General features: G+C 44.6%; 1 protein-coding gene across 2 annotated transcripts in view; it reads right to left on the bottom strand.

Moving 5' to 3' along the window:
* The window catches only part of DUSP10 (dual specificity phosphatase 10), a 39,327-nt gene extending 17,981 nt beyond the window's left edge, over positions 1–21,346 (bottom strand). The window contains exons 1-2 of one of the 2 annotated variants that reach the window (XM_020916709.2): positions 21,197–21,346; positions 18,137–18,990 (exon numbers count right to left, since the gene is read on the bottom strand). In XM_020916709.2, coding sequence (XP_020772368.1) covers positions 18,137–18,947 — 811 coding nt within the window. In that variant the 5' untranslated portion in view covers positions 18,948–18,990; positions 21,197–21,346. Of the gene's footprint in view, positions 1–18,136; positions 18,991–20,517; positions 20,613–21,196 lie in introns of those variants that run through there. The other variant, XM_070474488.1, reaches the window with a different exon arrangement.
* Positions 21,347–23,620: the final 2,274 nt, after the last annotated feature.

The following is a 23,620-nucleotide window of genomic DNA, read 5'->3' as shown; positions in this document are numbered from 1 at the left end:
ACTTTCCAGCAGCATGATTTCAGCGAAGTTCCTTAGCCTCCTTGCACCCAAGCTTCCTCATTTGCAAAACAGGGCTAATAACAGCTCCAACAGGCAACAATAGAGTCACTTCAAGGATTTAATGAACTAATACTGGGAGTTATTCATAGAAATTGGAAGTGTGCACTATTTGGGACCTAGAGCCATACCGGATTTTTATAGTAGGTGCTCATTAAATGTTTCTAGAGTTCAAAGAAGAGACACATTAGTTGAGACAGGGAATGCCACTGAGGGTAGAAGAATAACTTGTTTGAAGTCAGTAGACCTGAATTCCAATCCCATCTCTGCCAATTACTAAATGAGTGTCCTTATACTGTAACTTCTCTGAGTGTCAGTTACAGGTAAATAGCTATTCCTAATTTATATCTCAGACTTCCCAGGTGGCACAGTGATAAAGAATCTGCCTGCAATGCAAGAGACATGACTTTGATGCCTGGGTCAGGAAGATCCCTTGGAGAAGGAAACTGCAAACCACTTCAGTGTTCTTGCCTGAGAAACCCCATGGACAGAGGAACCTGATGGGCTACGGTCCATGGGACCACAAAGAGTCAGACAGGACTTACTGACTGAACAGCAACAAAACTTATAACTTCCTTCTAAAGAAGAGAAACATTGACTATGAGTGACAGAATTTCTTGACACATTGATTACAAACAATAAGCAGTATGGTTACATATTTATTAAAAATGTTTCTAGATTAAATGAGCTTTGGAATGAGAGGAGAAAGATTCAGTTCATTGTAAAGATGTACTATATGTTGCTCAGCATAATGCTAGGAATTTAAAAGATTAAAATGTTTTTAAAAATATATCGTCTCTGAAGATAAATGAGAGAAAGAAAGCGATGAAGGAAAAATTGAGGCAATTTAGCAAAAGGCCTGGGAGAAGAAATGTTTTAAGACTCCTTGAATACCCTGTGATAAACCACATTGGAAAAGAATATGAAAAAGAAGGTGTGTCGGTCTAGTTGTAACTGACTCACTTTTCTGTACAGAAGAAATCAACACAACATGGTAAATCAGCTATACTTGAATAAAATTAAAAAGAAAAAAAAAAAGAATACCTGAAATGATGCCATCCCATTGATACTTGTGTAGGACAGGTACAGGGCCAGCCAGGTGAGTTTAGCATGAGGACACAGAAATCCTGTCCCCCTCCCAGACTGGGAAGGGGGGCTGGAAAGGCTCATGGGAAAAGGCAGCCTGTAGGACTGACAAACAGCCATGCCTGAGGATGGCTGGGGTCAAAGATAGATCATACCTGGTGGCCCTTAACCTTTTCTCCTCTCTCCATGCCTCCTTCTTGGACATTCTATTTAAGTGATAAATGAATAGAAAGAGCCATGAACAAGTAAAAGCTTACTTAGGAGGGAGCACTCAGCTTGCGGGAAGTCAGGGAACAGGGGGAGAGCCCCCCCACCCCGCAGTCCATTTATACACTCATTTATTAAGCATGAAATGTGGGCTGGGGGGGGGACAGTACTGAGATCTAGTTGGGCCCCCTCCCAGCTAACTGGCTTGCCCACTGAGACAAGCTGAGTTAGCAGATAGATGAGTCACAAGGTGTGAATTCACCAGCCCCAGGGCCATTTCTTCTGCCTCCTGTTGAAGGGACGAGGCTGGGTGTAAAATCAGCAATTCCGGGGTCCTCCCATCCCTCCCTCTCAACCTTGCACCTTTGCACAAGCTACTTAACTCAACAGCCATTTTAAAATATAATCATATCTTAGGAGCTTTTTCTTCAAACACAGGAGTTTCCTCTTCTCTAAAAAAGACTGTTCCAGCCCTGGTTCTCTCGCAGAGGTCACATTACCGGTGTTCTTGAATGACAGAAACAAAGTACCTCTCAGAGCCACTGGTCTTCTGGAAGGTGAGACTCAGGGACACAGAGTGGGGAGAGAACGCCCAGTTTTCTGTGCCTTTTTGGTTGGTTCTCACAAACTCTTTCTAACCTTCCTAGAAACTGGGCATTAGCTCCCACAGTTACTGAGAGTGGCAGTCACCTAACTCTCTGCAACCTCAAAGCCGAACAGTTCTAAAGAGCAAGCCTGGCATAGTGGTAGTATGCAGACTGCCCAGAGCTGGCCCAAGTAGTTAGAAATCAAGTCACCGTGGGCATTTCAAGAGACTTCTTTTCCAATTCTAGAACAGGCTTTGTTTCATTCCTCGTTTTCATTGGTAAAGGACTCTCCCCTTGCAGGAACTACACAGCTTAAGTTTGTCTTTTCTTAGAAATGAGCCTTCTAGGGCAGCCCCAAGATGCCCTTGTAGGAGTCCACTTTCTAGGAGCTGGTGACCTAAGAGGGCCTTCAGGAAGACAGCCAGGCCTCGGCGGTAACAGAAGGGTGACAGTTAGCAGGACCACAGGGAAGACAGAGTGTCTATTTTAAGAAGAAAGGCGAAACCAAACTGAAAAAGAAAAAGAAAACACATGGAATGATGGTTTAAAAATCCAAACCAAAGCCCCCAAAGAAAAGATCTGAACACAGCATTTAGGAGATGTCAATAGGACACGTATGACAAAAGTGTGATTCAAAACATTGCTGCTGCTGCTGCTGGGTCATTCAGTTGTGTCCAGCTTTTTTGTGACCCCCATGGACTTTAGCCCAGCAGGCTCCTCTGTCCATGGGATTCTCCAGGCAAGAATACTGGAGTGGGTTGCCATTTCCTTCTCCAGGGGATCTTCCCGACCCAGGGATCAAACCCGAGTCTGCTGCATTGGCAGGCGGATTCTTTACTACTGAGCCTGGGAAGCCCCAGACATTGCAAACTACTTAAGAAAAGAAAAAAAAAAAAAAAAACAAAAAACTACAAAACACACCTACCTATGTTATCACCCTACAACAGTTTCTTGTAAGGAACTTAATCCCAACACCAATATTTAAAAATCTCTGTTATCAAAGTGATATGTAATATATATGTCACCACCCATTATGTGGTATTGTTGGACATGAAGAAGCAGAAGGACCCCAAGAGTTGCAGGCTGGAAGGTTCTGGGCATGGTGGTGTCAGAGGCTACCCTGTCTCAGAGCCAAGTCTCGTGGTCAACAGCAGTTGCCAGAAGACTGAGTCATTTCACAAGTCTAGAGCATAACTGGCCATTGTCACCTGAGATGTGGGGTTAGAGAAACAAGCAAGTTAAGCTACAGTACTCTGATTTCCTGGACACTGTACCCCTAAAACATACATCTCGATGGAAAGCAGTCTATTCTTATAAAACCACAGTGTAACTGCCCCTAACAACACAGAGTCAATACAGACTCCACAAGCTAAGGGCATGGAACCCAACAAGACTGTCCCTTACTTCTGATGCCAGCCACAAGCCCAGGGGTTCCCAGGCCACCCGCACTTCTGACCAATCAGCTTAAAATTCTTGGCTTCCCACACACTCCCCCCTCAGGTTGGCTAATTCACTAAATGGCTCACAGAATGCAGGAAAGAGCTTGATGTTTTTATTACAAAGAATACACATATCAGGACCAGCTAAGTGAAGAGATACCCAGAGAGAGAGCTGAGAGGGTCCTGAACAAGGACTTTCAGCGTCCCATGGACTGATGAGCCTTCCATTGTGTTCATGAATCAGAAAGATGAACGCAGCTCTGGAGTTGACTTTTCATTAGGGCTTCACTACTAGGCCCCACGGAGTGAACTAGTCACGTGACCAAACTCAATCTCCAGCCCCCACTTCCTCCTAGGCGGAGCTCAAACTACAAAGTCCCTACCCTATAATCACATTGCTTTACACTGGCATTGCAGTAAGAATTTGACTTGCTGCTGTGTGACTTTGGCAATTTACCTAAGCTCTCTGAGCCTCAGTTTCCTCGTCTAAAAAGTAGAGATAATAATACTGTTATCACTATATAGAGATCAGCACTATTCCATAGAAGTATGATGCCAGTTGCTATGTAACAAATCTTCTTTCTCACAGCTGTATTTTAAAAAAGGAAAAAGAAATTGGTAGAATTAACATTAATTATATATTTTACTTAGCTCAACATGTCCAAAATAGTATCATTCCAATGTGTAATCTACAGTAAAACAATGATCAATGCAATATCTTAAATGCTTCTTATGCAAAGTCTTTGAAATCCAGCAAGTATCTTACACACACAGCACACTTCTGTTTAGACTCACCTCATTTCAAGTCCCATGTAGCACATGGCTATCATATTGAGCCACGGCTGCAGATAGAGATGACTATTGCTATCTTCATTAAATGAGGTAATGCTGAGTGTCCATTTTGCAAATGTTAACTAAAATATGTGTGTGCACATACACGCACACACACAGTGACCAAGGGCTACACCCTAAGGTGGTCTAAGCCCTGTGTCAGGCAACTCCCACGCAACATCAAATATCTTCTCTAGAAAAGAAAAACTTTAGCTTGGAGGAGAGAGGCTCTTGGGTGAATCATCTATAGCGTGTCCTTTGAATCCCAAACTCCATCTCCCCAGCCCACATTTGCCCTTGGCAAAATCAAGTAGCCATGGACAATAGCGTTTGATGAGAAAAGAAGCCCTGAAAGCAGCCAGATGGGGAGTCTCAAGAAACTCTGAATAGCTGGAGGGTGGGGAGGAAGAAAGCTACGGGGGATGGGGGGGCGCACTGCGGCTCATAAAGTCACCGAGTAGCCCCTCTGCTCCCCCTCAGGCCACCTCCCAGAGTCACTGCTTAGACCCCGGCAAGTGTACTTGCCAATCACTCCTCTCTTCGGTCCCTAGAAAATGCTCTGCTTTGTAAATCCAAAAGAGTGTCATGAGTAGGAGACTGATTTCAAGGCATTTATTTAGGCAGCTTTGTAGCATCTGATTTCTCAGGACCCAAAACATAATCAAAGTTTTTGTTTGTTTGTTTGTTTGTTTTTAGATGTAGATGTTAATAAGAAAAGGGCTTCCTAGGTGGTACTAATGGTAAAGAATTCACCTGCCTGTGAAGGAGATGCAAGAGACACAGTTTCGATCCCTGGGTCCAGAAGATCCCCTGCAGTAGGAATTGGCAACCCACTTCAGAATTCATACCTGGAGAATGCCAAGGGCAGAGGAATCTGGTGGGCTACAGTCTATGGGGCCACAAAGAGTTGGACGCCACCGAGTGACTGAGGACACACACATATTATTAAGAAAGCCTTGTCTTTGAATAGCGGTACCCCACATTCAGCCTCTCCCAACCTTTATAACAAAGCTGCCCATCACCCTGGCATTCATCCAATTCAGTCAGTTCTCACTGGAGTGGGATAGAAGTTCCAAGCCACCTTTAAGGTAGGAATGAAGAGATTTGCCTAATAAGGGCAGACAAATGCATTTTTACATAATATGCAAGATTAATTATAATAAACTCAATCCAATTCACATACTTTATCAAGAAAGACAAGCTAATTATCTGTCAGAGAATTAGCTCCTATTTAAAGGGCATTTTACCTTAATTTGGCAAACGAACTAATGGGAATTGTCTTTCCATCCTGATGTATTCTTTTGACTGCTTAAGCACTCAAAAGACTTCCAAGCTGCACTGAAACCCCAGTGTTTTAAGAAAGGAGGAGAAAGGGGCAGGGGCACAAACACTTAATAGCTTCTCACAAAATCTAACTCTTTCTGTTGTTATTTGCAAGGATATTCCTTTCAAAATGTCTTATCAATAGCATCAAACTGTTATTTGATTCAGTGACTCAGATTTCTGAAACAAGGAGGTGGTGTTGGTCCTGCCAGATCATTCATGTCCACAGTAGTTTCTGGTTTTTAATAGTATTGACTGGGTGCCTCTACACTCGCTTACCCTGCCCACCAACACAGAAATTGGAGATTTACAGTACATGCTTTAGGGCACGTGTGTGGCACACACAAAATTTGTGCAAACACCTTGTGATGAAAGATAAAGACTTCCTTACAAACCTAATAAACTCTCATAGGCAGTTGGAGCTTGTTTTTGAAGAGACACGTAGGAATGAAAAAATGAAGGAGGATTAAAGGGAAAAAAGAAACCCAAGGTGGCTGGCCCGGAGCTTCCATTCCTCAATGGAAAAGTAGAGAAACTCCCAAACAGGGGGTTCCCTCCAGAGATTTCTCTTATAATATCAAACATTTGGGAATAATCTTAACTTAATGAGTAGACAAACGAATTAAGTAAAAAGTGATACAACCATAAAATAAGACAGGTTATAACATTCAAAGAGAACCTGTGATGACTATACAGGAAGTAAAAGCATATGCAATATAAAGTGAAAATGAATTTCAGTTTCTGTATGAAAAACTCTGCAAAATATGCACATATATGGGTAAGGAATGCAGAGAATATGTAAAAGTGAAACTAGGCCAGTCTGGGGGATTAGCGTATCATCTAATTTTTCTTTCTAAAATTTTCTTAATAGTCCAACAGTGGGTATATAATTGAGTATTTGCTAAGACTTAATTTTATAAGATTTCCTTACACAGAAATAGTATATAATTTTCCAGAGTAGCACTGATTCAGAAAAAAGTCCTGATGTAGTTACCTATCCACCCCACTAGAAAGGCTGGGTTTTTCCAAACCTTTAAACATAAAAAAATCTGCCAAGCATCAAAGAGTCGTTTTTACTTACATTCACCAGTGGCGATGTCAATTAATTTGACTGAATATATTACTCATATATCCCTTGGAGATAAATCTATGGTGATGAACTTTTATTACAGATATATGGTATTATAATTATGATACATTTGTAATAAATGTTAGCAACTATGTGTCCGGCATTGTTCATATATATATTATCTAATTTAACCTCAAAGAAATGCATGAGAAAACTGTCATTCCCCTCCCTAGTTTATGGAAAAGAAAACTGAGGCACACCAAATTTATTTCACTCAACTTCATGCTGCTAATAAGTGGCAAAGTTGAGATTCAAACTCAGCAGGCTGACTCTAGAATCTGTGCTGTTAACTTACTATTAATATATTCCCTCTGCTAGAAAAGATGCAAATTTCTAATAGGAAAGCTGAATACAAATGCAAATCAGCCAATCAATTCACTGAAAAGTCACTTAATCCGCTCCTTACAAAGGGGAAGGGAAGGAAAACATGAAGCAACCTGGCCAAACACGTGAACCCACAAAATTTGCTTATTTAGTAACAACTCAAATGAAAACCAAAGCATTATTCTCCCACTGGGATTTAAAGGATAATTAATAAAACTGAGAGTTAGGAAATATGGATTCTATGCCAGTGCTGCTACCAACTACTGACGTTCTCTTGGGTAAGTAATTAGTTTCCATATCTGTAAAATGGGACAGTGTAAAAAAATGTTCAGTAATTCTGCCTGAATGAATACTACTTCAAGCACATAGTTCCCAGGGGTCTATTCTGCTATCATTCAAGGATGTTATTTATGCTTTCTCTGGGGTCTGTCCCTGTCACACTCTCAGGTTACCTGAGCTGTATTTATAAGCTTAGATTATAGAACAGAAGAAGAAAGATAAAGAAAGTAGAAGAGAAAACAATAAATAGTAAATACTTTGATAAAATTCTAATTTACTAATCCCAGAAAATTCACTTCCCAGAGGTGGGAATGGTAACAACAGAAATTCTTTATACCCTTGAGGGCGGAAAAAACATTAATATTATTATCCATATTAATAGAACAGATAATGAATATAAACCATAAATAATCAAATATTGTCGGGTCTTAGAGTCTTTGGGATATAGTCATATATACCTATCAAACATGCCTTCTTACTCACTATATATAATTTCATACTTGTCTTCCTTCTTCCTTATCTACTCCCAACTCTAGAAAGTGATACATTCATATGAACAAAAGAAGGAAGCCTCATCCTCAGATCCACAGGCTACTAGAAGAATGCACTCTAAACATCTCTGTGTTGAAAATACACGGAGCAGAAGCTTCAGAACGCTGTGCCCACTCACTCTACAAGGTAGAGCTGAGTGACCCTGGACAAGTGTCTGGACCTCTCTGAGTCTCAGTCACTCATACGTAGAGTGCAGTTATCATGAGAAACAGTGCTCCCATGTCAGAGTCCACTAGGTAACAAACATTTCATAAAAGCCAGAAGTAATCATTGCAGTTTTTAAACATTTCTTTCATTGATTGGTTGCTGTGACCAAAATTTGAAGTTTCCCAAAGTTGGGATATAATTCAGGATGAGGTCACTGAGCAGCCAGCTCCTCTCTGAGGACATAGTCAGCCACTCTGAGCACTAGAATTTTCAGTTGAGGAAATACAAGAAAATGGGGGTGTGGGGCAGCACGGATATCGTAACCAAGGACACTTCATAGACAAAGCACAGTTAAAGGGACCCTAAGGAATGAGATCTATAGCTTGCTTGTAAATAAACATGTGGCCAACCTGGAAAGAACTGAGCCTTTGAGATCCTTAGAACTGGGTTTCAGTTCTCATTCTGAAACTCACTGGTTAACAATCGGGGCAGGGGAGGGTATTGAATCTCCTCCTCTGATTCTCCCGCTGTAAAACTAGGAATCTAAAACCTCTCTCAGGAAGCTGTGCTGGGAACTAACTAACATGCTGATGTGATAACCCAATGCCCAGCACATAGAAAGCTTTCAATCGCTTTTTTTTCCCCTGAAACTATATGGAAAATAATTTTCTAATTTCAGGGATGATAGGATGGTCAGTTATATGTGATTAAATAGTATTCCACTGTCAGAGTAAAATATCACTCCATGAGAATCATCAGACCATTCTTATAGATCTTACAGATCTTATAGATCTCAAATAGCATAAAAATATGCTATTTAATAAGAAATACAAGGCCCAGGAAGAAGTCCTGGATCCCTTCAAAGAAGCCCTTCTGAGAAGTCTGTCTTATTATTTTAAGAGGGACACAGACATTCTGTCATAACTAATGACAGTAATTCACTGCCTTGAAAACTGGAACCCAGGACTCCAGTCGAGGAGCCTGATAATCAGATATCTGCCTCTGACAGCACCCTCTGCCCTCACACTGTTCTCTTTCCTCTGCACCCCTGCCCCTCCTTCCTTTCCTCCCAATCTGCTTTTTCTTCCCTGTCTGCCAGGCGCAACAGCTGGTGATATTTAGCCCAGTGGTAGCGAACCCCAGGGCCACAGTTCAAAGAATGTGGGATTATTCCTCCCATAGAATAAGCACTGAGTACTAAAGAGCTGGACAGTAATGTTCTGCCTAAAGTGGTGACAACCTCCTTAGCCAGGGACATAACGTAAGCTCACATGAGCTCACATCATAAGGGGAAAAGCTTACACTCCTCAAAGGGAGGACGGCCTGACAATGTCCCCTGCATCGGGCAGCTCCATTTATTTACTTAATTGAGAATTGGGCAACAGATGCCTGATGGGAGTCCACTGGGACGTAGAAAGGCCAAACCACACCCTTTGGTGAAGAGTCTGGAAGAGTTTAGCTTGATTTCGATGTCCATGAAATTCCAGACTTGGGGAGGGGTGGTGAAAGAAAGATAAATAGGCTTCTATCACAAATAAAACATCATGGCAATATAGATAACTTGATGAGCCCACAAACCTTTTCTTCCCATTAGTGATCTAGAGGCAGACCATGGGGTAGCAGACTTTATCTTATATGAAAATACCAGGCTGCACAGCTCATTTCTGTATCCAAAAGCATAGGCTCAAGCTTGTTTTCCCTTTAAGTTACATAAAATATGGGTCTTGTTGGGGTGGGGACTGGAATATATATATAGATGCACACATATGTATATTTATAAATATACTTATATTTACACACACATATATATAATGTATTTATAAATATATTTACATAAGTATAGATATATTTCCCAACTTTGAGTAATAATAGATTATACAGATAAAAGTTGAAAAAAAAGATGCTGAGACTTTCCTCCTCACTTATGCATAAAAGCATCTAGAATCAAGGACTTCATAATTAGAAAGGATACTACATCAACATGAATATAAAATGTATATTTTGAAATACTCTACAGTAAAATTCAGACTGTGGTTCACACTCACACTTTTTTCTTCCCTCCCATTTTTCTAATTAGTAAGGTTACAGTACATGGATCTGTAGCCACAGAAAATCTGTGCAAGAAGGACCCACGCAGTTTAGGGGAAATAGCACAGGCTTCAAAACGATAAATGCTTGTGTTTTTATCCCAGCCCTGTCCCTTACAGTAGGCTTTCCTGATAGCTCAGTTGGTCCCTTAGAGTGGTTTTTAATTGTACTTGGAAACTCTTTTTTTTTCCTAAGCAGGCCAAAACCTTGTCTCTGAAACACCATTTACAATGTTTGTTTGCTTTGCATATCCTCTTTTCATAGAGAGCTTGCAGGAAAAAATAAACACAGGTCTTATTCCTATCAGCAACATGTCCCAAATTAGTGAGGTTCAAATGACACAGTTCCACTCCAATGCACAGAGGAGGCCTGTCAGCCCTGCGCTTCTTGAGACAGAGAGAGTATGTGCATTTCCTTTTTTGATTAAAAAAAAAAAAAAAAAAAAAACCCTTTTTGGATCAAGACTTTGGAAAAAAATTGTGTTGGCCCAAGAAGATGTGCTTAGAAAAGGCCAGAGTCTATCTTGAAAGGGAAAAATAAAGGAGAAAAAAGCCAAAGGTCACACAAACATGGATTTCCCAGGAGAATGATATTTCCTCCAGATAAACTGTTCCTTAAACAAGATTTTGCTACAGAAGAGAATGAAGAATCCACACAGGTACATGAGCTGTAAGGTGAAATGAATTTGGAATATTAGCCTGGTCCACATATGCTCTCATTCTAACATTCAAACTTTCCTAGTTATGATGGCAGATGCCTCAGCATGAAGACCAGTGCTGAGTGTGTAGAAGGCATTCAATGATATCTGATGAAAAATCACTTTGTGGTATAGCAGTAATTAATGCAACACTATATTATACAACAACTATATTTCAATTAAAAAAAAAACAAAAAAGAAAATTTAAAGAGATGAATGAATCTCCCATACCCATAGGGCTTTACATGCACAGAAACCAACCAATCCATAAGTCCTTAGACATCTAGGTACAGGGGTGCATTTTGATCACTGTTTTCCAGCTCTTCCTGAAACCATTAAGTTCCCTGGAAGATGGGATCAAATAATCATGAGTATTGTTCCATATTTCTAGGACCCAGGTGAATATCAGGGCCATGAAGCTTGCTGGTTTCATAATATCTTAGACTTAAGTCCTTATACTTCTGGACTGAAATCCCAAAATTCAAGAACAAAGGTAGCAATACTCAAACTGATTGATTGATTGTTGCTGTTCAGTCACTAAATCATGTCCGAATCTGTGAATGCAGCACACCAGGCTTCCCTGTCCTTCACTATCTCCCTGAGTTTGCTCAAACTCATGTCTACTGAGTCAGTGATGCCATCCAACCATCTCATCCTCAATTAAACATATTATTTTAGGGACTTCCCTAGCAGTCCAATGGTTAAGACTCTGCCTTCCAATGCAGGGTACCTGGGTTTGATTTCTGGTGGACGAGCTAAGACCCCACATGCCTTGAGGCCAAAAAAAACAAAACAAAGAAAATAAACTTATGGTTGCCAAGGGGAAGAGATAATTAAAGATTTTAGGAAGGTCATGTACACATTGCTGCATTTAAAATGTATAATCAACAAGGACCTATTGCACAGCACAGGGAACTCTGCTCAATGTTATGTGCCAGCCTGGATGGGAGGGGAGTTTGGGGGAGAATGATACATGTATATGTATGGCTGAGTCCCTTCACTGTTCACCTGAAACTACTACAACATTGTTAATTGGCTAAATTGGCTATACCCCAATACAAAATAAAAAGTTTAAAGTTTGGGGAAAAAAAAAAAAAACATAGTGAACTTAATAAACAGGATGGATGGATTAAAGAAAATTAGAAGCAATATTGCAACAAATTCAATAAAGATTTTAAAACAGATATATATTTAAAATTATGTATGTATTATTTTATATTTGCACACAATATAGTAGATACTGTTATCATAGATTATAGTACACACCTACACAATCAACCTATCGACCTGGAAAGACCTATTTTTGCACTAAGGCTCTGAAATTAATCATGCATGTGACCTTGGACAAGCAGTAAACCTCTCTAGGCCCCAATTCCGTAACTGCATAATAAGAAGACTGGATAAGATTGATGGTGTCCCAGTTCACTGCGTGTTTGAATCACCTGGGAGCTTTTACAAGTCTTGATACTTCAGCTGGACCCCAGACCAATTTAATCAGGATCACTGGGGGTGGGAACAGAGCATCCTAGGCTTTAAGTTGCCTCAGGTGATTTCAAGGCGCAGCCTGCAGTGAAGGTTCCTGGACTAGGGACCTCTAAGCCTCCTTCCTCTTCTATACCCTGGGATTCTCGAGTTCAGAAGAGGTGAGATGACTTCTCCTGGGATGAGAACTGCTGCCCCTTGTATATCCTGTAGCTGCTTGAACCAAATTGCTTCAGGACTGCAAACCCCTATGCCCAAACTAGCGCTCCCCAGTGATGCTGGGCCCGGCAGTCTGGTTGGTGCTGCTAACACTGGAATAAAGGAATCAGGGCCAGCTCCTGGTCAGAGGTTAATGCTGGCTCCTGAGAGCAGGAACACCACAAGGCTATGTCTAGAGAATGCTTCGGTTCCTGTAATTTTGCCAAATCTCCCTTCCTCTACCCTGCTTTTTCTCATCTAAAAGGAGTTTCTTGAAGTTGTCCTTGACAAGCCAGATGGTTAACTTAACTGATCTAAATGGGTGAGGACAGTGGTTCCTACTTAACATGCTCTCTAGGGCTGTGCTTAGAAAGGGGACCCCTTCTTCCCATCCCACTGCCCCCCCCCCCCCCCCCCCCCCGCAGTCTCATGGATGAGATTCTGAAAGGGTGTGGGGATAGTGGGGCAGAGCCCAGGAGCCTGATTTTTTGACAGCTATCTATGTGTCAGACACTCTATTTACATTGTCTTTCATCCTTGATGTTGGGATTATCCCTGTTTTCCAGTGAAGAGAAACGGGCTTGGGGTGGTAAGCTGAGTTGCCTAAGGACACCTCCAGCTGGTCAGTGGCAAAGTCCCGATTGGAGCTCAGCTGAAAGTGAGCTAAACTCTGCTGAACATACAAGGAGTGGGCTTTTCACTGACATTTTAATTAGGAAGCAGCACAGTATATCTAAAAGCTTAAGGAAGATACAGGCAACTCTGAACCAGCTCACGGAAAGGTTCAAGACTCGCTGAAAGACATGAGCAGACCTTTCCATGAATTCCCTCCTTTTCCCTGGCCTTCCATCTCATCAAAATGCAGAGCTTCGAGAACTTTTCAAAATGAAGCATACTCCCCACTCCTTCCACCTCCCCTTTTATAGTCAGACTACAATCCTTATTCCAAAAATAAATCAGCCTGATGAGAGGCCAGAAAAAGCAAAGCTTAATAGTTTTATACTTTCATTATTTAGTTAAGGGACATTCGTTGGACAGATTTATCATCACATTTTTACAAATTCCCCACTGAATAAATAATTCTAGGATATGCCGAAATTACTCTGGCCTTCTGACCCAACATGTCTTTGTAATTACTTGGCACTCCAACTGTATGCTACTTAAATTAGGTAACAGTCATCAAGTTATTTTTAGGCCATAGCAACACACACACACACACACGCACACACATGGCTGTACCTAACTTGTTATTTGCACTCCTTTGGAAGAAAGGCCAAAACTCCAGTTTTACTGACACCATCATTTCTGTTCAACCAACAGTAATACTACTGGGCTACATGGAGTGAGAGCTCACTCTGTATGAGGAACTGTTCTAGACACTTTGTACACATTAATTCATTTATTACCTAACCTACTACCAGGAGAGTGCCGCTGTTACATCCTTTTTGTAAATAAGGAAAATAAGGACGTAAGGGAAGTAGCCATTGGCCAAGGGCACATAGCTAGCAAGGCGTGAGCCAAGACGAGAGCTCAGACAGGCTGGCCCCTGCTCTTGCCTGAATCTCTCCACCATTTGCTACACAGCTAATATTCAGCATGTCTGGATGTTAAACAGAAGCTCAGAATCACAACAGTAAGCCTGTGAATATAGATTATGCTTTTGTTTCGCATATCTTAAAAAAAAAAATCCTCCTAACATCCCTGACGGACAAGAGGAAGACTTTTGTTTATCCCACAAAACAATGAAGAAGAGAAAACATATTTCCTCAGGGGTCTCTGATGTCTAAGCACAGCCCTTCACTTTGTCATCAGACTCAGTACTGCCTACAAGTATTGACTTCAGAGCCCTTTGTGACTATGGGAAGATGTGCCATTTATGTTGCTCACTTCAGGAGTTTTGATGGAAAGTTTTCTAGCATAAAAAGTTACCTCTCTATGTGATCAAACCTTTGCTATTGAATCAGCTTCCTGAAGTGGTACTCACTCATCCCCCACCAGCCCTCTCCCCAATAAATACTGCTGACTCAGAGGCTGGCCTGCCAGTCACTCTTTGTTTTGTGACAGCACAGAGCAAGTACAGGTATGAGACCTGATAGACTCCTGTGGAAGAGGACGCTATAGATTCCTCCCAGTCTGGGGGAGTGGGTGGGTATTGGTGGGGTGGGGGGCACTCCCATAGATTCAGTAGTAGCCAGTTAGTCAAAGTGGAATTCCAAGTTTGAGAAAGTCAACAACGGGAACATGACACCAATATTTAGGAGTGAAAATGTTGTCCATACTGTACTATAAAGTATGCCCATCCTTCTTAATTTGAAAACATTAAGTTTAAACATGAAACATACTGAAATATAGTCAAACATTATCTATATTCTAATATATTTCAACAACCAATAAAGGAAGAGAAAGCAGAGAGGGAAAACATTAACAATTGTTTAATCTGGGTACTAGGTATATGGTGATCATGATACTCTTTTCTATGTTTCTCTGTATTTGAAAACTTTTATAATAAAAGTTTTAAAGGCACAGACTGTCTTTAAAGAGGAGGTGATAATAGACTATCCATTCCTACATAGGTAAATGACAAATTACTTCCCCGAACTCAGCCTTGCTGAAAAGAAAGGGAACCTTATAAACATCATAGCAAAGATGGTAGCTCTCGTTATGGAAAACCCAGAATCATCTAGCCTCCTTATTCAGCTGGGTACAAAATCATATTAATAATCAACTTTGTGTGAAACAGATTACAATCCTTTCAAAACCTTTGTAAGTCTCTACACATGTAGGCATTTGACTCATGGTTTGCCAGGTGGAACAGAAGCACAGGTCTGATACCATTTCTTCTTTGGAGGATGAGAATAAAATATGAATTCAGACGTAGGTCACAACGGGGAGGGGACTGTAAATTAGAGCAGTCACTTAATCCCAGGGGCTTCTGCGCCTATCATCAGTTTCCTCCCAGCCTGACACAGCACTACTAAAACAGTGTCTGAGCGGCCGCTCGGCTTGACAGGCAGCACCAAAAATGGAGAACATGGCACTCAAACAGGGGGACATAAAACTTGGACGGGGAGGGTAGCAACCAGTGTTTACAAACACAGACCAGAGAATCAGAGGGGTCAGCCATCAATTAACCCGAGATTGGACTGAAATCTCTGAAAATGAATTCCTGAAGCCTTAGAAGCATCTACCTCGGAAGCTAACCAACTCCCACCCCCCTATCCCCGCCACATCTTCCCTGCGAAAACCACTCCTTCCAAAATGGTACCTCTACTACTCTTGCTAAAATAAAATCTTACATCACCAAGGGTGGGGATTACTAAAATAAACCTCAGCAGAAAAGCCAGATCAGAATGGTCTGATAGACCCACTCAAGAACCTAGGAGAAGTTGCTGGCCATGCTTTCTCATGCTTTCTCACCCCATTTTCACCTCAGTGGTGTTATGGTATTAACCTTTGGTTTACCCAGATGAAAGGGCAGCTAGAGGGGCATTCTAATATTGATCTATTTCCCTTCTTTATCATCATGGCCCCAAGTTTAGGCCATTCCCCCCCAAAGAGACCAAAATCACAATGACAAAAATAATTAATAAAGTACATTACAGATCCTTCTGCTCCCGAACTACATATCTTCAACAAGGTTCCCAGCTATTTGAAGAAAGAGCCCAAACTACAAATAATACAACCTCTACCACCAGTGCGACTTCCAGGTCGACTGCCGCTGCGTCTCACCAACCCGAAAATGATGAGCCCTGTTGGCGGTGGTGGCGGCAGGCGCCCAGCGGTGACATCAGCAGCATGTCTGGCCCCGCCCCATTGAGGCAATCTTACTGACACTGAGGAACAAGCCCAGGCTGCCTGGGCTCTCAGCTGCATCCACAGGAAATGGGGAGAGGAACCCCACTTTGATCAGCAACACCTAGGAGATTCATTTCCCAGCAACTGACAAGCCACCCCCATACACAATAATGCCCACTCCAAAGTAGAGGGTAGAATCTACAGCTCCTCCTTAACACTCTCAATATTTAAGTCCAGGGCCATCTTCATGTGGATTATTTGATGCCTGTTCTCAGATCATTTGGACACAAAAGGCCTGCTTTCCATCAACGGCATCTACTCTACATGAGCGAGAGACCACCCTGAAGATCACTCCATTGGTTCTCCACTTCTTGGCTCTCCAGTACAAACTCTTACAAATGAGAAGTTTGTAGAGTGTATTTTCTCATCTGAAAAAGATGAGACAAGCCAGGATCACAGAGACAGAACACTAGCTGAGTAAACCTACTGGGAATCATGCAAAGTCAGCCAAACAAGAATACAAAATGACAAAATACAAGGATACACAGAGGAAATATGAGCATATCAGTAACCACAAGAAAACCCATCGAAAACAATACAAAATGACTGGGTGCTTCTGGAACACTCTGGATGGAACTTCCATGATGTTCTCCTTCCGCTGAGAGCCCACCAGCCCTTCCTTAAGGGAAGCTGTACCTTTGTGCTAGTTGAGCCCAATAAGAGTAGGCTCGAGGCCAGTGAGGGTGGGCAGGGGAGATGATGTCCAAGAAATTTAGAAATGGATTTCTAAGAACACTCCTCAACAAAAGGCAGAATGCACCATTGGCAAGACAAGAAGAATGGCAGAACTAGCCCACAACGGAAAACCAACTACCCTGCTCATTCTAATGGCCTGTTGCAATTTAAATATGCAAGGTGTTCAAAGGAACCCAGCGATGCCTTTGGCCTACACAGTGCAGGAGACTGGCTGCCAAGGTGGCCCAGACTGTGTGCCTTGACTCAACACGCAAGGAAAGAGAAGAAAGAAGATGACTGTCTCTCATTACCACCATCACTGCCACCGCATCCAAGGGCAAAGAGGCACATCTTGGAGGGACAGGGGATGCAGACTCCCTCTAGGTTAGGCAACGCTGTGCGGAAGGAGCCCAGAGATGGGTGGGCAATTAATTCCTCCTGCCAGGGCTCGGTGACACTGACATCCCAGTTATTCACACTCAGTGTCCTGGGGCAAGTGACCCACCACCCCATCTTGGAAGGAGCTATGATGTCAACGGTTGTCAGGTGACACCAGAAGAAACAGCGTGTTGGGGAGTATTTCATAAAAATGACTCTTTCCCTTGGAGTTTTGGCAATGGAACGGATGTTTGGGGTGAACTCTCTAAGAGGTCCTAAAATAAGGATCTCTGCCCTTTTTGAAGGTCACTTTCAGAGAGGTGAGAAAGAGGAAGAATTTCCCACAAAAAGAACTGGGTACCTGGAGGTTTACTTGCAGTTCACCACAGTTGCGGTTTTCTCCGTTCCATCAGCTTTGGTTACGTCTGAGAGACAAGAACTTTCCAGCTAGTTTGAATGGAACAGAGGTACCAGACCAGGCATGACTGCAGACGCCATTTGGTGTCATAGAGCCCCTTTTTAGAAAGATGAGAAAACCATCTCCGAGAGGGGGAAATGACTTGCACAATGCAAATGAGAAGGTGAATTAAAGACTAGAGCCCAAATCTTCTGGCTTTCAGTTCAAGGTTGCTGGGTTTCTCTCCCAACCCCAAAATAATTAAGAGAGGGCACGGAAGGGAAGATAAGAAGAAGAAAGGCAATTCTGGTCTTTTGCAGCCAGCGGAAGGAAGATGCTGGTACTTCTCAGAGAAAACCCAGGGTGACCCCAGGGCTGTGCTTGGGGAAGGGGTGGGGGCATTACCTTTCAACACCAGAGGTTCTTTGCCTTCTCTCTTCAGAGACTCGAGGACTATGTGGAGTGGCTGGGAGGGTACCACTCGGCTCGGCTCATTGGTATTCTCATCGTAAACTATAATTTCTTTGGAAAAGATCCTCTTGAAAGAGTCCTTGCCTTCCCTACAGGAAATCAAGTCTAAGACAGTGATCTTGCCCTGCTGCAGTCTCCGCCGGCTGATCTTATCGGCACAGTTAATGTGGACAGCTCCTTGGATGTGACTCTTGTTGTACTCCATGAAGGGCCGGCAGTCAATGATGACAGGGCCCTGGCTCGGCAGGTGACTCTTGCTGCATTTGGTCATCTTCTTGGCCAAGTCACTGGGGTAGATTATTTTGATGCTGGCTAGCTGTTTGGGGGTCCCTGCCACAGGGCTGCCCACCCCACCTGATGGACTTAGAGAGCCTGCATTCTCACTGTTGTTGACCATCTGGCTGGCAGGACAGGTGGTAGAGCTTCCGATGGCGGTGGTGGCGGTGCCAGCAGCAATGGCCTGGGTTGGGGCCTGATTGTCCTTGTCGTAGGTTGCCACAGTGCAGCAGCTGGCACTGCTGCACCCACAATTCAGGGAGCGGGCAGAGCCGCTGGATGAGGGCATATACGTCAGATTCGCAGCCTTTAGGGACACAACGGTGGTGGCGATGACAGGAGGGTGGCTGGTACTGCCGGGGGTGGCAGAGCCAAGGTAGCTAGAGTCTAAACAAAGGTTGAGATCCTGAGGTCGAACGGGCCTAGACAGTGCCACCACTACCCTGTCGTCTAAAGGAGACGGAGGCATGAGGAGGCTGAAAACTGGCAATTCAAGAAGAACTCAAGACAGTCTGCAAAGAAGGGGAGGGGGGGAAAGAAAGAATAAAGTCATGTGACACAAAAAGCAGTCGAATCCAATCCCTAGGAAAGGACTTTGCATCCCTCTTAGTGAAGTCGTCCTAAGTGCCCAGTATCCTGTCACTCAAAGCTTGACTCTCACCACTAGGGATTCGAAGAGGATGTATGCCTGAGGACCACCCCCCTCCCCAACCCCTGTCCTTGCTGAGTCTAAGGTTAGATGTAAAGGCTATGCAAATGTTGATGAACAACCATTCATGGACCCACATCCAAGTTCAGCCTTAGAAAAAGTACAAGCACAAAGGATCAGAAAAGCTCAAGATGGAAGGGAAGGTTCTTAAGAGGCATCTCTTCTGGGCCTCATCTCCAGGGCAGAAGTATACTGCAACCATCTGAGAAGGACCCATACGTCCACCCTTGCATACTTTCCATGTAATTCCTTCAGCCACTGCAAAGGCAAAGGAATGACCAAGAGTGCTGGCAAGGCTCATGGGAATATACAGCAGCTAAATATACATCAGGGCAGATGTCAACTTTCTGCATATCAGAATGAAAGTAGCCCTCTAAGTGAATCTCTTTAAGTTTGAGCTATTCTTACTTTTCTTTCTCCCAAGACCTTTGAAAAGCACAACAGAGTCATATTAAAACCTCCCATGTTTCCTATTGCCCTCTTATTTATAAATTTAATCTGCATTTCCTCTTTCATTACATACTGGTCCTCTAAAACGAAGCCTTAAGCTAGGGAGGGAGGTCTGAAAACCCCGATCCTGACAGATCCATCCCTCAGATGGCTCCCTTGCCGCACCACCCGCTCCACTCCTGCCTTTAAGGAAAGGACCACTTCAACTCTCCATTCTCCACCTTTCCCTACAGGAACATCCTAGAGCTTCTCTCAGCAGAAGGCAGCCACTATGCATAATCTTTTGATCTCACACAGATGTGCCCCCTCTTCAAGAGGATGGATTCATAAAGAAGACTTCCCGGTGAGAAGTAAAGAGTTGCCCACAGGGGTCTATGTCCTGTCTCATGAGAGGGTACCAGCAAAGGGACAGTGCCATCCTTCCCACAGTCATAGAGGCACTCCACTCCTGGGCCCTGCCAGCTCTTCTCCTACTAGACATACACAGAGGAGAAACCAAACGCCATGCAAGAGCTCGTCTAAACCAACTTTAAGAGATGTCTGGAAAAATGTCATCCAACATCCGTCTACACACGACTGTCACCATTCTCAGACACAGAGCCAAAATGTCACAGGCAGAATACATACACACACACACACGCACGCACACACGCACCTATCACATCCACAGATCCCCACCGACTCAGCTTTCTCTCACCACCTTTGAATGGGCAAGAAGAATCCAACCCCTGTTCTCCCTCCCTTTCTCCTTTCTTCCCTCCCTCCCTTCCCCTCCCCTTCCTCCCTTGCGTAGTATTTTTTGAAGAGCGAGTACTATTCCAGAAGCTATAACTGTTTCCCAGCTAGACCCAGCGGTGAAAAGTCTTTGCTATTGTGTTACCTGGTAGGATACGTCCCAGGATCAACAGTCCATTTCCCTTGAGAGGGACGCAGAAGCGTGCTCGCGGAGACACAAGCTGGGACCCCCACCTCCACACAGAGTGCGCGGCGCGCACACACGCTCTCTCTCTCTCTCTCTCTCTCTCTCTCACTCACACACACACACACACACACACGCACGCAAGGAGTGTATAAAGAGACCTGCATCCCTGCAGCTGAGGGTCGGGCGTTTATATTGCCCGTGAAACCATCCAGACAGCCTAGGAAACCTCCCCGAAAAACACTGAGCTATCCCCCTCCCACTCTAGTCGTTCTTCCACCTCTAGTCAGCGGCTGGAAAGAAAATTAAGTGGTCAGAGAATGCTGCTTCCCCACTCCAGGGCACTTAACATCCTCCTTCGCAACACAGCGCACTAACAAGTCCCTGGCCTTTAAAACTGCCGCAAAGCATCCCAACAAACCTCATTTTTTCCTTCGTCCCCAATCCAAGTAGACTGCAGAGAGAGTAAACGCACAGGGCGGCGTGAGCCAACAGCGGGAACACTTTAACCTCACCTGCTGTGGCTCCTCCGTAAACATCGCAACACACACGCGCGCAGACACACACCACACACATACTCACACTCACACCGCCTCACACCCCTGGACTCTCAGGAGTAGCCACAGTGACTTCCACTTACTTCATAAATAAGTGTAACCCTCCACCATCTGGCGCTCCACTTCAGCAAGGGATTCGCACATTCAGCCCTCATTCACTAGGCTTCATTGATCTTCAGCAGCAACATAGTTACTTTCTCTTTTGCTACACTGTAAATGTAAGGTTCTGAGGGGGCGGGCCGGCTGCCGACCGACGGCAGGTTGAACCAATAGGAATCCGGAGAAACCTGACCGCTACTTCACTGAAGCTCGCGGCCAATGGGCACCTGGAGGGGGCGGAGCCGGGGCGTGGCCATGGCTCTTTAAGGAGGGTTTATCCGACGCCGCTTTGGGTCCACAGTGTTATAATACGGGCGGTGATGTCATTGGCAACCAATCAAAAACTTAAAAGGGCCAACTGGGGCCCGCGCGGAGCAGCTGCTCTCTATTTACATGTAAACCGAACCTGCAGGATGCAGTTAACCCTTTCCGGGGCTGACTTGTCAATGGGCTGTGTTTGCCGCTCCGCCTAAAACTGGCTCTGCCCACTTGGCGGGATCCCTCTACATCCCCTCACCAAGGGACAGACCACGCTATTTATTTTTCCTTCTTACTGGCTGGCTGATCAACCGTGTTAGAATAACTTTCCAAAGGCAAGAGGCAACTAGAATAATCACTATCCCCAGTTGGAAAAACGGGTTCCCTGAGTCCCTCGAGGTGACTTGATAAACCGAAGATTCACGGACGTCGCCCAGCTACCCGAGCGAGGCCATGAATGTAAGCGCGCGGCCAGGGACGTCGCTTCTTCTACAGTCTAGGCCCGGGGCCACGCGCTGGAGGCCTGGGCTCCAGTGGGACTGGCAAGTCTGCCGTCCATCCACCCGCAGTGAGGCCCGCCAGCCTGGCCGCGGCCCGAGTCCTCGGGGCCGCCCCGCTTGCTCCGCGCCGCCAGGAAGCATCGACCGCCCGCCCGCAGATGTCGCTGCCCCTCCGACTGCCCTACTGCTGCCCGGCGCGGAGGTGGCGCGGCGCCCTGTGGCTCGCCTACTTCAGCGCCCCAGTCACGCCCCCGCTTCCCTCGCCTGCCTCCCGGGCCTCCACCCGTAGCTCGAAGGCAGCGCTGCGGAGGGCTGCTCGGAGGCGGCAGCCTGGTTCCCAGCCAAAAGCTACAGAGGGCGCGCCCCGAGGGGCTGCCCAGGCACCGCCCCATAGCCGGGGCGTCCTGGGGCTCGCCGCGCGCCCGCTCCGGCACCCGGGCAAGGCCTCCTGCCCGCTAGCGCCCCCTCTTCCACCCAGCGAGTAAGGTCCCCGCGCCGCGCTCCGCAGAGCTGCGCGCTGCCGGCCCGAGGCCCGCCTTCCCCTCGCCCCTCCACAGTTGCCCGCCGCCCTGTAGGGCCCCTGGGAGCCGAGGACCCAACAGCCCGGAGCTTCTGGAACAGCAGTTGCTGGAGAAAGGGAGCTGGAGCTGAGAAGAAATAACCAGCTTGAGTGGGGCCGACGGAGAACTGGAGGCGGCGCCGCCCCTCTGGGTTCTCCTGATTTTCGTCGCCGGAGGGGTCGCGGGCAGAGGCGACCATCTGAGCAAAGAGGGGATTTGGAGGAGGGTGTGTTGCCAGCTGGCCTGTTCGTCGTCAGGAAATATCAGAGAAACTGCGGGAAAGTCTTGGGGTAGGAAAAGAAGTGGAAATGATGAGATAAACTGCAGAGAGTTTGCATCAAGGAACCCTAAAGAAATAGAGCTTTTTTTCGTTTTCCTCCGTCTCCTGTCTGAGAGAGGCAGGGGTGAAAGAGTGAAATAATTACAGTGGAGTAATATGTTCTGAGCACTATAGACTATTTTGTTATGATCTTTTTCTCTTACCAGATTGAAGGTGTCTGGAGACACACTTCAGGTTGCAAGCCTGATAGGCAAGCTAAGTGACGTGGGGACATATTCACGTCACTGCTTTAAGTAAGTACAGACCTGAAATTTGAAGATGCCAAACCTTGGCCTGCTGGCCAGCTATGTTCAGTGAGCTGAGAGATCCCGTATATACATATGCACGCAGTCTAGGCTTCTCAGCAGTGTTTCAAACTGAAGTGAATGCATGCAATCATCTTAAAAAGGAAAGGATTTTTGTAGCCCTCCTCTCCACTCACACACTAACACACATACACATTACCCTTTAATGATAACCAGTGACTGGCTTGGAGACACCATTTAGTCCTTACATTTTTAGGGATCAGCAGATCCTGGCCAAGAAAGGTGGGTTCTGGGTAATTTCCACAGAAATCAGAAAAGAACTTCCCAGAGGCTCTAACCCTGGATCTATTTGCAGCTTTAATAACTTGCCTTTTCCTAACTGTAGATAATTATTGAAAAAATATTGACTAATCCAGGGTTGGAGAGTTCTAACTATAAGTCCTGATTCTGACTCTCATCTCTTATACTGTTCATCCAGAAACACTATGTTTATTTATATGTCTGT

The sequence above is a fragment of the Odocoileus virginianus genome, chromosome 11 (assembly GCF_023699985.2).
Source record: "Odocoileus virginianus isolate 20LAN1187 ecotype Illinois chromosome 11, Ovbor_1.2, whole genome shotgun sequence".
Classification (NCBI taxonomy): Eukaryota; Metazoa; Chordata; class Mammalia; order Artiodactyla; family Cervidae; genus Odocoileus; species Odocoileus virginianus.
Note: the sequence above shows the minus strand (reverse complement) of the source record. Positions and strands in the feature narration are given on the sequence as shown.